The 16,946-nt window shown below is 43.7% G+C and overlaps 1 protein-coding gene across 1 annotated transcript; it reads left to right on the top strand.

Moving 5' to 3' along the window:
- The first annotated feature begins 2,999 nt into the window (after positions 1–2,999).
- Positions 3,000–14,409, top strand: usp8 (ubiquitin specific peptidase 8). The gene is made up of 19 exons (XM_041962972.1): positions 3,000–3,069; positions 3,813–4,000; positions 4,165–4,309; positions 4,461–4,546; positions 4,679–4,820; positions 5,802–5,844; positions 5,966–6,137; positions 6,333–6,495; positions 6,649–6,790; positions 7,229–7,515; positions 7,621–8,133; positions 8,744–8,818; positions 8,961–9,259; positions 9,518–9,739; positions 9,828–10,038; positions 11,231–11,467; positions 11,704–11,846; positions 12,581–12,713; positions 12,795–14,409. The coding sequence occupies exons 2-19, from the start codon at positions 3,897–3,899 to the stop codon at positions 12,951–12,953; spliced, it is 3,276 nt and encodes a 1,091-aa protein (XP_041818906.1). The 5' UTR covers positions 3,000–3,069; positions 3,813–3,896; the 3' UTR covers positions 12,954–14,409.
- Positions 14,410–16,946: the final 2,537 nt, after the last annotated feature.

The following is a 16,946-nucleotide window of genomic DNA, read 5'->3' as shown; positions in this document are numbered from 1 at the left end:
TGCTTCGGGTTTTTCATCCAGGACAATTCAGAGCCACTTTTGGCGTTAATTTTTAGCCCTTCACTCACCTCAGTTGTGCCAGATTCAAGTTAGACGGCTTAAGCTCAAATTTGCTATTAAACAAGTTAAATTTTATGCATGGACAAAAAGGAACAAACAATGATGTGAAAAGTAGAACTGAAGTTAAATCCACAAGTTGTTTGAATCAATAACTCCCACGTAGACTTTTGATCCCACTGAAGGCCGGAAGCCCAGGCAATAATTCGAGTAATGGTGTATGTGTGGTACAATACCCCAAAATAAGTGTTATATGATATGAAGCAGAGCACACTGTGGCTATTGTCCTCCTTGTGTGCCTTTACGTCCCGAAGTCTGAACCTGATGAAAGCGGGTTTAATCATAATTGTGCAATCTAAGCTCGAGCTCTGCCTCGTGACATCAAAGTCTAAGTGCTTCCTGATGGATCCTGCTCTGTTGCTTTTATTGAAATAAGCTGGAAATATCAACATGACATCGATCTACCACAAAGGAAGCCTTGGGTTTGATAATTCAAACCAAAAGACGGAAACAATTCATACAAACAGGATTCGGCCACTGAGTTTGACATGATGATGAGACTGTCTGTGAATAAAGGTCAGAAAGGTCAGAAAGGCGAACAGGAACAGTGCATGGGTTTAAAATGAGTTCCCAGAGCCCAACGTTATGTCTTCAAATTGCTCCTTTTGTCCAACCAACAGTCCAAAAAACCCAAAGACTCTTCATTTACTGCCATAAATGAAAGAAAGGCAGCAAATCTTTACATTTAAAACGCTGGAGCCAGAAAACATTTGGCATTTTTGTATGAAAAATTACTGAAACAATAAATAAGCAATATAGTTGGCAATTTTCTTTCAACAATGAATTGATTGATCATTGAACCAATCATTGAAGCCCTGGCCAAGAAATGTCACCTCGACCTGCGTTTGCTGTAGGTGATAATAAACCTTGGAGTGCTTGGAGAGGCTTGTCAAAGACTTCCTCTGACCACTGACCCTGGACCTGCTGCAGTTTACGTACCAGCTACTCCAACTGGGTCCTCAATGGCAGGGTGTGTGGGCAGCCACACCTCATCCCCTCTCACCGAATGCAACATGCGTTGGAACTAGCAGTTAGCCCTGCAGGTATCTCTGTTGCTTTGGAAGCACATTGTTATCCTTGCTTCAATCAAACTGGGTGCCTTTCCATAAAACTTGCAGACTGATGATATTTTTGTTCATGTTATTGCTCATGTTGGTTTGTTCATATTGTGAACATTTTGGCAATAGCTGCATAATTTCAATAAAACACATCAAATATTCCTGTGCGAAAATTAGATATATCTTTCAGTTGTGGGCCTGGATTTCTTCTGCCATTGTTGCTGAAGTCTGCTTTTTTTTTTGCACACTGAGCACTATATGCTACACTTTGTCAAAAGACTACGTACTGCTGTGTGTGAATGGATGGGGCAGCAAGGCAATATGGAAAATGCCAATGAAAGGGCCTGTGGAGCTCGGAAAGAGGCTGAAGAGGAGGGCCGAGAGGGCTCAGACTGTGAAAGGGTGGTGCGGTCAGCAGAACGCCCCATGAGATGACAACTCTCAGCCCTACAGGATGTTTACACCAGGAGCTGCAGAACAAGGCGTGAGAGGATCATTGCTTCTTTCTCTTGAAATGCTCACTCAGCGTTGACTAAGTTGTTCATTGTCCCACTGTTCGTTTTCACTCCTTTTCATATATTCCTTATTCATTCAATCTTTTTGCTGGCTCTTTATTTTACTTATTTTTTATTCAGCCATTTGTTCGACTCATTCTGGAGCTAGGCACCCAAGAATCTCACAATACATTGTACTGTGTGTGGTTGTATGACTGCTACTGAAGTTTTGCTTGCATAGCATTTTCATTTCCCTTCTATCTCCCTTTCTCATTCATAATCTTAGCCTTGTTCCTGGAAGGTTCATCTCTGAACTGGCAGTATGAATCAGAGACAGGACGGTGACTCTTCCCTCACTGCCACCATTTATGTGCAAGGTCATCAACCTCTAGCTGCTCATTTGGTGCTTCTTTGTGGCCAGCAGGTCAGACTGGTTGTACTGCATATAGCTTCCTGGTGTGGAAGCGAGCGTGTTTGTGTACAAGCAGGGGCTTTCCTGAAAATTATACAACTGCACTCTGATTTACCATGTTATTTTATTTTATAAAGGTCAAGCCCTTTGTTAACTTTTAAAGTGCCACACAAATGGTATTAATGTACTAATTTGCTCAGAGAAAAACTTCTTCTGGGTAATGTTTAAACCTAGTATAAAAAACTTTATGAGTTATATCATCAAAAAAAAGTGAATTGCCCAATCAAACAGTAACAGACTGTTAAACTTTGATGATATATGTATTCTTCAGGATGTGATTCATATTATGTTGCATAAGCCAACAAGTTGGATAATTAAATGTTAGGTTTTTAGACCACACTAATGATTGGTTTAAATACAGCTTTTCAATTCTGTCCCATCCTGTATTAGACTCAGCATCGCAGTGTTGGTCAGGTTTCAGTGGACACATCAGACACAGTGCAGAAAAGAAATTCACAGGAAGATACAAATCTAGACATACAGCAAAACAAAGCAAAAATAAACATATTTTATGCATGCAACAGCTGGACAACATACAAGTATCAGATGGACCATGTACCATATAGGCCTATATAGGGCTGTTGTAGGAGTAGAAATGGCAAAATGAACAGTGAGACTTTGCAGGAATGCATTTGCCTGATTTATGAACAATGCAAACAATCTGTCACATTCAGTGGATTGTGATGATAGCGTGCAGGATATGTAGAAGAGAAAGCATATTCACTGTGGACCAGAAAGAAAGGGATTTAGGACATTTCTTGGGGGGACGGGGAGCAGTAATGACAAGGTGAGACAGAGGGTGGCAGTACCGCAACATTAAGGATGCCAGCTGAAACCTGACAGACGAAGAAGAGAAGGAGGCGGAACAGGGAATCAGGAATCAGCTGTCAAAAAAGTAGCTAAAGTGTAAGCAACGGATCAGAAAGAGGTAATTTTTACATCAACGTTATCTTATCAGACAATCAGCCACTATATATGTGTCGGCATTATGACGGGAGTGTATCTGTTTACTGCTGAATGTGATAATAGCCGTGACTGCCTGTGCTGTAGTTAAATAGCTCACTGTAGCTAACCTAACGCTTAACTGCGTGAGCTCAGAGCGTAGCTTGCTAACTGACGTAGCTAGGTGGCTAACTCGGAATGTAACAGCTAGATAAGTTAACATTTGATTAGCTAAATGGCGTGTATATTAAACCAATGTTTGGTTTGTGCTCTGCGTTGAATAAGATGGCCGTTAGTTGGCCAGGAGGCATTCAATGAAAGCGGATGTTCGCGGCTAATGTTTGCCAGTAAACTATTCCATGTTGTTGTCGTCAGTGTTGACATATCCTGCGCCAGCTAACTACAACCACAAGCTAACAAACTGTTGGCTAATGCGCTAACAGTGGAATCAACTTGCTACGATAGCACGGTGTAGCGTATCATCGACATGTCATGTTTTCAGCTTAATCTTAATTCTAGCCATTTTTAAAAGCTACATGACAGGTAGCGCAAAGTGAAAGCTCAGTTCGTCTTACTCTTATCTCGTTCAGACATTACTGATAACATTGGAGGCTAACAGTAACTTGTGCTAAGCGTTAGCTAGCGTCGTTCAGTTATAGATGCGATGTGGAGCAGGAATTGTTGCATGTTTTGGGAACAGTGTGTGTTTACTGTGTTTTACTATCACAGACATCCTTCCAGAGATGTTCAGAGCTGGTGTCCAGCACTGACCGCTTGACTGCCTGTGAGCTCTGACTGAACACATCCGCCAAGATGCCTGCAGTATCCACCGGGGTCAAGGAGCTGTATCTGTCCACATCTCTGGGTGACCTCAATAAAAAGGCTGAAATCAAACCAGACAAGACGAGCACCAGGAGGTAACGTTAGGTCTCTTGTTTGCTGGTATCAACACAGAATGGTATACAGTAATTATACCATACTAACCCCAGTGATGTAATTACTCCAAATCCCTGGAAAACAAACCTGTAACACAACATGCAACAAAGGTCCCCAGTGAAATTTGACATTTGCTGTGTTGCAGCTATGTTCAGAGTGCCTGCAAAATCTTCAAGGCGGCAGAGGAGTGTCGCCTGGACAGAGATGAGGAGAAATCTTATGTGCTGTACATGAAGTATTTAACAGTATATGACATCATCAAGAAGAGACCAGACTTCAAGCAGCAACCGGTATAGTTGATCACTGTACCATTGTAGCTTCTTTCTGTGTATTTTTATTATTAAACTAAATGTGTTTCATATGTAGATGTGTTGACAGGTGGAAATGTATCAAGAATTAAAGTCATTTCTGAGTAACTCTTTTCTCTTCCAATGTACAAAGGAGTATTACATGACCATGCTTGGGCCATCCAGCTTTAAGAAAGCCATTGAAGAAGCTGAGAAACTCTCTGAAAGCCTTAAACTCAGGTTAGAGGCTTTGGTTGTCTGAGTGTACACACCTTGTTATTTAATGCATAAGCTGCATGATAGTACATCAGGACATGAGTGTTAAATCACATTCTTCCATTTTGCTCATCTTAACCTTCACATTTTAAACAGGTATGAAGAAGTTGAGGTTCGAAAAAAACTTGAGGAGAAGGAGAGACAAGAAGAGAAGAAAAGGAAGGAGGAAATACAGGAGAAAGATGGTGGTCGAGGCTCTCCGAAAGCATCATCCCAAAACAAGAAGGACAGCAAAAAGGTAGAGATGTCAAGTAATAAACAAACTGTCATGATATCTGCATATTAAAACATATTCACTTGAGACAGACTCTTCATTTCAATGACAAATACTTTAGTCTCCTTGTCTAAAAGTTTTGCAAGTGGATGTTTAGTGCAGTTTTTGATTGAGCCTCGTACAACATGTAGCAGAGTTGAAACAAATAGATCCGTACAGCAAATAGCTCCTGATAGAAGGATTTTTGTACAGACTTCAGACTTCAGAGTCACCATGTTCAGTGCCCATGATGCATCTTATGAGCACACGTGGCATACCACACCCTTTGCAAGAAGCCATCAGTCAGATAGTCCAAATAGTAGTGCAACCCTGACTCCAAAAACATTGGGACGCTGTTTGAAATGCAAATAAAAGCAGAATGCAATCATTAACAGACAAACTGTGTTTACCAACAACTGTTTTACTAAGTGTTCCCCAACCCATGTAATAATATCTTTTATACAATCATGTGTTCACAAAGTGTTGAACCTCGCTCCATCTTTGCTTGTGAACTACTGAGCCTTTCCAGGATGCCCCTTTCATAGCCAACCATGATACTATCACCTGTTACCAATCAACCTGTTTACCTGTGGAATGTTCCAAACAGGTGTTTTTGGAGCGTTCCACAACTTTCTCAGTCTTTTGTTGCTCCTGTCCAAAGTTGTTTGAAACGTACTGCTGACATCAAATTCAGAATAAGCAGATATTTACAAAATGAAGTTGATGAGCATTAAATATATTGTCTTTGTACTGCTTTCAATCGAGTATACGTCATAAAGGATTAGCAAATTATAACATTTTGTTTTATATATGTTGTACACAGTGTCCCAACTTTTTTGAAATCAGGGTTGTAAGAAAATACCTTTCAAATCAAGTGTTTACATAGATTGATATATCTAGGATACATATATACAAAAAATCACAGAATATACAAAGGAAAATCACAATGTTGTGTCTGTATGTCAGGTAAAAGGGGAACAGAATGAACTGAAGAATGCGACCTCAAAAGGTAAGCAGAATAACACGAGAGAAAATTCCTGCCATTGTGTTTAATCTCACACCCATGACATTTTTTTCAAGTTGAGCTGCAGTTGTTCGTCCTGTGTTGATTTGATGACTCTATCTGATAGCTGCAATGCCGGCTGGCGGGATCACAGCTGAGAAACTTTTCCATATGATGAAGGACCAGACGATTACAGTGATTGTCATGGACGCCCGCAGCCACAGGGATTTTGAGGAGTCTCACATTCAGGTCCCGGCCCAGATTTGCATCAGCGTGCCTGATGAGGCCATTAGCCCAGGGTGAGAATAGTATAATAATGAATGAATATAATTCATTATCTGGTTTTGGGACTGACAATATACGAATGAATCTAACATCTCATTTCCTTTGTTAACTTGTTTTTCTGTTCCCTTCTCTTTAATTAACTGTCAAACAATGAAAGAATATCAACTGTTAAACGTGACCTCATGAACTTGCATGTCGTGGCTTTTCAGAATCACTGTGACTCAGATTGAGGCAAAGCTGCCGGACGTGTCCAAAGACCATTGGAGGCGGCGGGGTTTCGTGGATTATATAGTACTGCTGGACTGGTTCAGTTCTGTCACTGATCTTAGACTCGGCACCACCTTGCAGAGCCTCAAAGATGCCCTCTATAAGGTAACTGTGTGTGTGTGTGTGTGTGCGTGTGCGTGTGCGTGTGCGTGCACGCAGGTTGGCCTTTGTGCACTCGTTTACGTATGACTCTAGAGTGTGAATCACAACAGTAGAATTTTCCTGTGAGGTCCAATAATGTGTTGACACCCTCCACAGTGGGACAGCATCACCATCCTGCGGAGTGAGCCGCTGGTGCTGGAGGGAGGCTACGAGAACTGGCTGTTGTTTTACCCCATGTACACAACCAACGCTAAAGTTCGGCCCCCTAGACAGGATATCATCAGCACCCTCCCTCAGTGTGAGTATCACCAGCACAGTGTGCACGTTACAGCTTTGGCTCTTTGTGTTCATTAGTCCCTGGGCTTTAATTTATTACCAGGGTTTGTTCATGCAACTGCTGCTTTATTTTAAGCAATTAATGAAAGTAAGTAAATGAAACAGTGAAACAAAGCAGAAAATTCACCAGCAATTAACAAATCAAATCTGTTACCAGCTCTAAGTGGTTTAGTGGCTCACCTGAAATGGCTCTTAATGTAGATGTTCCTACTTTAAACATGTTGCACGTCATGATCAGTTGTTTCAGCTCAGAACCTGCGTTTCTCACCAGTCGTAGTGTGGTGGTGTGGTGGCTTGTGTTAAATACAGTGAAATAAGGGTGAAAATGAAACAAATTGTATTATCGTTTTTAAAAATATGAAAATGATTCTGTCTTAGATTTATTTTTTTCTTTCGACAGTGAACTTTAGCTACCCATCCTTAGAGGAACCGAAGCCTCCAACCCCACCTAAACCGGAGCCTGAGATCACACCGGAGCCTCAGGAACCCCCGGCTCCTGTGCTGGTGAACGGGGTTGCTGCAGTAGAACCTCCCACGTCCAAAACTTTCACAGTCGCTCACAGTTTGCCAGACACCGTTGACTCCCCCGTCACAGTCTCCACAAATTCTGGGCTTGACCTCAGTAAGAAGGGCCCTGCGGCAGGCACACCCAGCCAGTCACCTGCAACAGCCAAGGCGTTCCCACAGGTATTCTATTGGCCCTGATAACTATTAGAATACAAAACTTTAAGGAGGCCAAGTGTGTCAAACATCACTCCTGTTTTGTTTTGTCCTCCTCTTTTTCTGTCCCAGTTTGATCGTACCAAGAAACCCTCTGTCCGTGTGTCGGACGAGCTCAAGCCCAGCCAGAACGGGTCAGCGAAGGACTCCACCCAGAACGGCCCATTTGTCCCTGACCGCTCAGTCAAACCGTCCTTCACCCCCAACACCTCCCTGTCTAAGGAAGAACAAAGTCAGATACACTCTGAGGTGGTGGCGGTGATGGAGAAGGCGAGGCAAGAGCAGGAGAAACGCAACCAGGAGCGTCGTTCAGAGGAGGAGAGACGGGAGAAGGAACAGAAGGAGAAGGAGTTGAAAGAAAGGCTAGAAAGGGAGGAACGTGATAAGAGGAAGAAGGAGGAGGAGGAGAAAGGACATCAGGAGAAAAAGAAACTCGAAAGGCAGAAGGCAAAAGAAGAGGAAGACAAAGAGAATAAGGTGTGGGAGGAGAAAGAGAGGAGGGGAAAGGAGCAGAACTCTGATACACCCTCGAAGAGTATGTCTCTGGACTCGCCTGCTCCCAACCATATTGTTAGTGAAATTAAGGTGAGTCCTCTTTTCTGTCACTGTTTCTGTCTGCTGACGTCAGAGTACCTTAACGTCTGGTGTCTTTGATCTGTGGCTAAAAGGAAAGTTACGGCGCCATCTTACCACAAATCCACATGTCCACAACACACAGCCCATCAGATTTAAGGTTCTGTTTAAAGTAAAGAGCAGAGTCCAAAAGACAATGAATTTTAAAGATAAAATGTCCGATAATGTAATCCTTGTTCTGTACAGCTGCGATGTAACTAAAATTTGACCCAGAGACTGCTGGTTGTCTGCAACAGTGGTTCCACACACTTCATCTTAACTGTATAATTACACAGAATTACATTACAGAAGTACCAAATAAAGTTAAGTTTCCTTTTCAGTTCAGTACTGTCTGCACGCTTCCTCTCTCACGCTCACGAGGTTGAACCATTGAGACCAACCGCCACTGTGTGTTCAACTGTCAGTCTGAGACACAGATCATAAACAATTTGATAGAAGAACTAAATATGCAATTTAAGTCTGTGCTTGGGTGCTTTTATGGTGTTTGGTATGTTAGTCAGACGGTTTATGGAGAACTTTTAAATGAAGAGTATTTATGTATGTGTGTGTGTTTATTCCACAGAGGGAGCCCTTGACAAGAGCAAGGAGTGAGGAGATGGGCAGGAGTGTACCAGGCCTTCCTGACGGCTGGATGAAGGTACCACATGTTTAATATATTGAGTCATTTGAAGCTTTTGTAGATAAAATTTAAACAGAAAAGTTCACAAGAACTATTTATTCCTCATACCTGAGAGTTACTTTCTACCTAATATATATTTTCATCCTCCCTCCTCCACTAGTTCCTTGACACAGTGACGGGGACCTACCGATACTACCATTCTCCAACCAACCGCGTGCACCTGTACCCTCCTGAGGTCACCGTTCCCCAGACCCCTCCCTCCACACCGCCAACAGTCAAGCAGAAACCACCACAACCAGCTGAGCCGGACGTCAACCCTGAGCGAGAGCGGGAGCAGTCTAAACTGAAACGCTCCTACTCCTCGCCCGATATCAGCCAGGACCTGAGAGAGGAGGCCCAGAAGAAGGCCACCGCCCCGACCACTGCTGCTGTCATACCCACCATCAACAGAGAGACCAAGTAAGGCCACAGATGTGTTATGATGACAACTGAAATGTATAGGTATGTTTTTCCTTGCGACATGCAGAATCAGTGCTGGGTTCAGCCCCCAGCCAGTTCCAGGGTGTTCCAGCCCCTGTGTTAGGTGGACTGTGTCTTGCATCTAGCATCTATTATCATAATCTACCTGCACTTCCTTATTCCTTCAGATATATTTCACATAGTATTTCCTTTAATCTTGTCTCTGGTATTCTCTCATCGTGTTCCTCTGCCCTCCAGACCTGCCGCAGCTAAAGTCTATCCTAAAGTGGAGATTGCGCGGCCTTCAGCTGCCAAAATCCGCAACCTGAATCCTACATTTGGAGGTCTAGGCGCATCGCTGACTGGCCTCCGTAACCTGGGCAACACATGCTACATGAACTCCATCTTGCAGTGTCTGTGTAACACCCCTGCCATGGCCGAGTACTTCAACAACAATTTCTACATGGAGGACATCAACAGGTCAGGGCCCAGATAAATGGAGTTACTCACAATGAACACTGGGGCGTGAGGGAATTATTTTAACATCTCTGTCTCCGTTTTCTTCCAGGTACAACATCCTCGGCCATAAAGGGGAGGTGGCGGAGGAGTTCGGTGTGATCATGAAAGCCCTGTGGGCCGGTTTGTACAAGTGCATCAGCCCACGGGACTTCAAGATCACCATAGGCAAGATCAATGAGCAGTTTTCTGGCTATGACCAGCAAGACTCTCAGGAGCTGCTGCTGTTCCTCATGGACGGGCTCCATGAGGATCTCAACAAGGTAGTGCACACACTTCTTTCCTGCATAACAACGAGTGTAGCATAAGTAAAGTGTTCAAAAGGTTTTGATATGTGCTAGGAGCAAGAAAAGAAAACAGAATAGAGAAATCTAACTATGAATTAAATATTGAGTGAATAAATAAGTAATTAATTCCTTTCAACCATGGCTTTCTAAGGCTTGCCTTCTACTACCCCTGTATGTCATTGCACATTTGTCTGTTAACAATTAAAACGTAGTCTTTTATCATTTTCCTTCTTTCTGTTTTTTCACCGGGTTTCATTTTGATGGCAAATTAGAGAGTAAGTAAATAGCTGTGTGTCCTTGGTCCTCCTGCAGCAGTGTGAGTGTGGCGTGTCTGCATCCGTCTGGTCTGATGCTCTGTCAGAACCTCTGTGCATGTAGACCCAAGACATGCCTCATTGCCTGTACCGACTGATTTTTCTTGGCTTCATGTGCATTTGAATGGGGGAGAGGACTAGGTGAATTGGTGAAAAGATCATTTCACAGCTTGATATTTACGTTTTTTTTTTTTCTAATTTTAAACATCAAACCTGATCGCTCTTTCAAAGACATTCTTCCATCATGTGAAGGAGATTGTTAAGCTGTCAAAGAAGACGCTGCTCGGGGCTTGGAGATGCTGTGATACTGTCTCCACCTGGGGTTGAGTTGAAGTAGTACATTCACCCCCGTTTTACTACTAAATGTCAATGGTGATATGCCAGTTAAATTGTAGGAGCTGATGACGTGCATTTCTCATGACACATTCTCCATCTCATCACATCCCTTTTGTGTGATGTTCAGACCTGTCTGCCATCAGGCTGGCCCAGTCCCAGTCCACTTTGTCTCTCCGGGCTAATTGATAAATCAGTCAGTCTAATTGACGAGATATTAATTAGCAAGTGTTAACCTGTCTTTCATATCTTCCTGCCTATCGTAATGAGAGTGAACTGGCTGAACTGCATGCTACTGAGGCTGAAAGAGATTAGGTTGAATACAAAGTTTATCACTTAGAAGTTCAGTCTGTAGTTCTCAGTGAGTTCTGTTCATTTCACTGCTAACTGCAGGGTTATAAATGATGACCAGCGTCTTCTGTATCAGTCAGAGCTTGAATGGGATCATGAAGACAGGCTAATACCTACAGCTGCAGATGTTCCTGTGTACCATCACGTTGTTTTTCTGTCTCTGGCCTCAGGCGGACAACAGGAAGCGGTACAAGGAGGAGGAAAATGACCACTTGGACGATAAGACGGCGGCCGATGTGGCTTGGAGCAAACACAAGCTGCTGAACGAGTCCATCATTGTAGCACTGTTCCAGGGCCAGTTCAAGTCCACCGTGCAGTGTCTGACCTGCCATCGCAAGTCACGCACATTTGAGACCTTTATGTACCTGTCGCTGCCTCTGGCCTCCACCAGCAAGTGCTCCCTGCAGGTCAGTCAGACGTTTAACACCTGCACCAAAGCATGTGTCAGGTGTTTGCTTTTTAACTCTTTCTGATCATTTAAGCTTGTCAGAAGGACCAAATTGGGGCCACAGTGAAAACATGCCCTTCACAGTACTCAGATTCATTGTTGAGGGCGACGAAAGCATTGAACACAAGTGAGTTTAATGTGTGGACAGCAGAGGGTTTGTAATTCTTCACTTGAATGTTTGCTCCTTCTTGGCAGGATTGTCTGAGGCTGTTCTCTAAGGAAGAGAAGCTGACCGACAACAACAAGGTGTTCTGCAGACACTGCAAGGCCCACAGAGATTCCACCAAGAAACTGGAGATCTGGAAGGTCCCACCCATTCTCCTGGTGCACTTAAAACGGTCTGTAGCGATGTTTGCATTAAAAGTGATGTTGACTCAGACCAAATCCTTTGTCACTTTAGCTGTGTTTCCATTGCCTGGTACAGCTCGACTCACTCCTCTGTTAGGGCCAAATGCTTTTCTCTTCTCTGTTTTCCACTGCAGAAAATACCCTCTCAGTGTAAGTGGCAGTCCTAGCTCATTGCTGTAGCGCTGCTGCGCCCACTTCACTTTTCCAGCAGTTGGGAATCAACATGTGGGAGTCTTGTGTCCTCTATCCTCTATATGTGTGCACTTCCTCGATTGACAATGGCATGGTTTTGGGGGATGCCATTTTTTAAAATCTGGGTCGAGTGAATAAAAAAAATTGAGGTGCGATTGATGCTAGCTTGGCTGTTTAAAAATGCAGGGGTGATGCAGCATGTATGATGCATGCATGTTGCATGACACCGATTCTCTGACCAATCATTGGTCTGCAGTGTTTTCATGTCAGCGTTGAGTATCGGCTCAGCTCAGCTTGTAACCTCGACTGAGGTGGTATCAAAAAAAGTACAGGTGCTATCCACAATGGATAATGAAAAAAAGCGAGTAGAGTCGTGGAGCCGTACCATGCAGTGGAAGCACGCTTTTAGTAAATCTATTTTTCTAATTTATTTGTGCAATGCTCATTGTGAACTGTTTGAGGAATAAGATTAAGAAACTTTTAAATATTGACACTGACAGTCTCTTCCTTGTTGGGTGTTTTTGTTCTGCAGGTTCTCCTATGAGGGTAGATGGAAGCAGAAGCTGCAGACGTCTGTAGACTTCTCGTTAGACAATCTGGACCTGGCCCAGTACGTCATCGGACCCAAACAGAACCTGAAGAAATACAGCCTTTATGGAGTTTCTGTAAGTAGACGTTAAATTCATTATTTTGCAAGGTGTGTTTGTTGTATAGACAAGCTTGACCTCCTTCCTCTCTGCTACCAGAACCACTACGGGGGTTTGGATGGCGGCCACTACACAGCCTACTGTAAGAACGGCCTCAAACAGCGCTGGTACAAGTTTGATGACCACGAGGTGTCCGAAATCTCCACCTCCTCCGTCAAGTCCTCCGCGGCCTACATCCTGTTTTACTCCACCCTGTGATGGAACTGTGGGACACGAAGAGAGAACACTCCACCAGGGCAGCGACGCTCAAGCCTAGAGGTTGTTTTTCCTTTTTCTTTTTGAAGTCACAGCTCTGAGGACCTGGCGCACGTAGTTGCGGGTAACCTAGTCGTGTATGTGCACGCGAAGACGTTCTCGAGCGAGTGGCTATGGGAGCCCGTCTTGTCGCAGACCGGGGAAAGGTGCAGGCACACTGCGCAATGCTTCAGCTACTAGAGGACCTTATACCTGTTAAAACATGCCGTCTGTTCGTATTACTGATAATCTAGAGACTAAACAGATGCTCCTTCTACTCTGATTTCTTTACCTTGATGGTTGTGTTGTAGGGCTGACAGCTGGTCAGATGCTCTTCACTGTCATTTCTGTTGCACCCAGTGTGGATGGCCGTATTGCAGAACTGATCTTCAGCTTTCTTGTACTGTGCAGACACCGGGGTTAACAGTTGGACGCCATGTACATACTTACCAATGCTGATGTTGCACATTGAAAAATGTAAATACTCGAGGGCAAGGTGTTTAACTGTTAAGTGACCAAATTTTTCTTTCTTGAAAGTAGCAGCCATTATAGTTATCACCATATTCATAAAGACAACCCACGTGTTTTAGGGGTTTAACTCTATAGCCTTCTGATGTTTAACATGGTCCTAAAGGGGACGGAGGAGACTGCGAGTGTTGAATTTTGCATTCTTCCCTCAGAGAGAATAGGGAATTGCGATTGTTGCTTGTTCATATTAGCCACATTCTTGCACTTACACAATATGCAATCAATTTAAGTTGTTTATTTAGATCATGTTGTTTAACAGCAGACATTAATACTCGACTCAGAATGCTTTAAAATGACACTGATGCTGAGATCTTGTCCGTCTTGCTCGGTTCAGCCAGTGACAGAAGAACCGACCTGCTTCTTTAAAGTTTGTTGTAGAATTTCTTCTCTGTTTAACATACTCGACTCTTTACATTATTTTATTCAAAAACTATTTGGAGGAAATATGACTGGGGTAACTCGGCATCCTTCTTGGCTGGTTTTGGTTTTGAAAGAACATGTTTCCAGGAGGCTGTAATTTTGATTGATCGGATTTAGTTTTTTTCTGTGTTCAGAACCGACCCTGGAGAATATGAAGACTTGAGAAATTGACCATGAGTGCGTTAGTGTCGATATTTGCTGCCTGACTGACTGACTGAGTGACTGACTGACTGACCGAGCAAGCACAAAGTACACTGATGTTTTTTTCTGAATGGACCAGAGATGTGAGGTGGCAGGATTTGACTCTCTACTTCCTGAGTACAGTTTTATTGCCTGGCATGAAATCATAATCTGTTTTGTTTTTACTTGTACATGTTGATTTCATTTCTTAATGCTCTAGAAAAATTGTTTCGGATATAACGATTATATTAACCTCGAACAACTCATATGACTATTTATTAAAACTGCTTCAAATTAGTGTGTGCATTTGTGTCTTAATGGCTGTTTCGGGATTTATCGGCAACAGTGGAGCCACAAAAAATATGTATGGAAAGGCCGAATGAAACCTTGCCCCTTAATCTAACAGTCCTTTCATTTCTGAGGTTATAAGACAATGTGGTGCATAAACATTTCACACAAACAGTTGGCTATAATAATGGCACACAAGTCAGTGCTGGGTCTTTTAAAATGATTTGAAGTGTAGGTGTGGAGAAGACAGCAGAAAAACATGATGTTGCAGTTTAAAAGAGGACTCCACCCATTTAAGAGCTGAGCCTCAGTCCCCTCGCGGATTCAGCCCACCGGCTGGAGGTCTCAGACTCCCTGGATCTTTGGCGTTTGAAAGGGCCTGCGGCTGTAGAGCAGCATGTAGGCATTTGGAGATTGCACAAGGCTGTCCTGCACCTCTCTGACGGCTGAGTCGTCGAAGCAGTGCCAGGTCCTGGTCAGGGCATTGAGACACAGAGCCGTGTAGTGACCAATGTTCAGGTTGCCTGTATGGATCTAGAGAAGGAAAGAGTTAAGTTACAAGTGCTGTACACAGTCTTCATGTCTGTATGAATGGGATTATAAATGGGATTATATATATATATGTTTACTCACCACGACAGCATACAGGTGGTATGAAGAACATGAGGTGTTCTGTACCGAGCTGGACAGAAACGGGGTGAGATCGAGCTTCGGGGAGAACGTAACATTAGTCCTGAGTTTCACCTGGTTCTTCCCTTTACAACCAAACCTGCAGAGGAGATGAAGAGCACTTTGATTTAAGAAGATATTACAACTAATTATACCCACAACTTTAGCCCTCCAGTACATCCTGGGAATTTAGACATTGTAGCACTTAATAGAATACATAACTGGTGTTGGTGCATAAAGAATGCATGACTCTTAATTAATCACTATACATGATGCACTGTGAAGGTCTGTGGCTCAGTATTAACACATGCTCCAGGCACCGTTGGTTTGTGTACTTACAGTTTAATGGGCCACAACTTTTAACTCGCAGTTAAATTGTCCATAATTAAAATGTCAGAGCAGCTTTTGTTTGTATTTATGGACTTTCTCTTCGCCTCCTCGTGTCTGGCAGTTCTTCCCTGACTTCTCTCATTACCAAGATGGTTTCTGCTGCTTAATTTAATTGCACTGGTTCATCAATTATGCTAATAATTATAGTTTAACTATTTTCATCCAACTATTCCAATTATTGTCAAAATTTCAGGTTTCTAAAGCTCGTTACGTCACTTTGTGCAGGAAGAAAAGATTCATGAACTGTTTTTATTAATGTCATGTGCTGAATGATGATCAAGTAGACAATATTAAAAGTCCTTAAGTTCTGAAACACATCAACATTCATGTGGCAACTGCGCAGAGTTCTTCTGCTTGTGAAGATCATGTGATATGATTGAAAGCTCCAGACCAGCTACTAAGTGGACCTTCAGGTGAGATTGTTTATCAATGATAATCCAAGTCTTAAGTTATAAATGTCATGCATTTCTTCACAATAACTGAAGATTCGTCAATTAAACTGGTATCCTTAAATACAAAGTGTTGCCTTAACAGACAATATTGCGTTTTACCCACCTTTTCAGGTGCAACATGAGGATCTCGGGAGGTTTGCCCAAACAAGTGAGGATTGTTGTTTCTCTCCTCAGCCCACACACTGAGCACAGCATCTGCTCTCCCCCCGTCAGGATCGTCTGCTCGAAGAACAGTGACAAGCAATCCTGCACAACGTGGATGCAGAACTGTGAGACGGCACGGAGCAATAAGGGCAAGAGCAGCAATATCTGAACTACGGCATGCAGTCTGGATGATGGTTTTAATGGGGCGGAGTGGGAGCTGCTGGCACCCGCAGCCATTAAACCGCACCTGTATGGAGCACTTAATGATGTCCGTGGGAATCGGTAGTGACAGCACAGTGAAGGTCTGCGAGCTGTGCGCCTGGTGATCGCAGTGCATGCAGAGGGTCATGTAGCTCAGCTGGCCCTCAAACAGCTGTGAAACAATGGTGGACTCCCCCGCTGCAGTGGCACAGTTTCTATTCTGGTCCTGTCTCGGCTGCCGTGTTGAGCAGCGTGGCTGACGCTTTGCAACCTTGTAAACACACACACACACACACACACACACACACACATAGATTTACTCTTTCTGTAGGCGTAGTGAGCGGTAGTGCAGATGTGGTTGGTGTCGCTGCACCTTTTTGAGGTCGTCGTGGAGCACGCTGAGGAGCGAGAGCAGCAGTTCTTGGGCGTCTTGCTGGGAGTAGTTGTTGAACTGTGGGAGGATGGAGCACAGCACAGACCTGGCCTCCACAGGGGCACAGCTGGAGCTCCTTCCCATCCACATCTCCTCCAGCAGGCGCACAAACACCTCGGCCACCCGGCACTTACACCTGCGTGGGCAGAGGTGCAACCGCCGGGAAAACATGAGAGTCAGCGTTCAAGTGGGGCAGAAAGAGGGGTGGTGGGCGGTCTTACCTTGCCAGCTCTTTGCGAGTGTCCTGATTAA

This window comes from Chelmon rostratus, chromosome 1 (genome assembly GCF_017976325.1).
Source record: "Chelmon rostratus isolate fCheRos1 chromosome 1, fCheRos1.pri, whole genome shotgun sequence".
NCBI lineage: Eukaryota > Metazoa > Chordata > Actinopteri > Chaetodontiformes > Chaetodontidae > Chelmon > Chelmon rostratus.
The sequence above is the reverse complement of the archived record's forward strand: the minus strand, read 5'-3'. Positions and strand labels throughout refer to the sequence as shown.

Bases quoted from the DNA above. Each gene is read 5' to 3' on its own strand.
- usp8 (XM_041962972.1), top strand. From the start codon at position 3,897: ATGCCTGCAGTATCCACCGGGGTCAAGGAGCTGTATCTGTCCACATCT. The intron at 4,310-4,460 runs GTATAGTTGATC...CAATGTACAAAG, and splicing joins CAGACTTCAAGCAGCAACCG to GAGTATTACATGACCATGCT. The intron at 11,847-12,580 runs GTCTGTAGCGAT...TTTGTTCTGCAG, and splicing joins CTCCTGGTGCACTTAAAACG to GTTCTCCTATGAGGGTAGAT.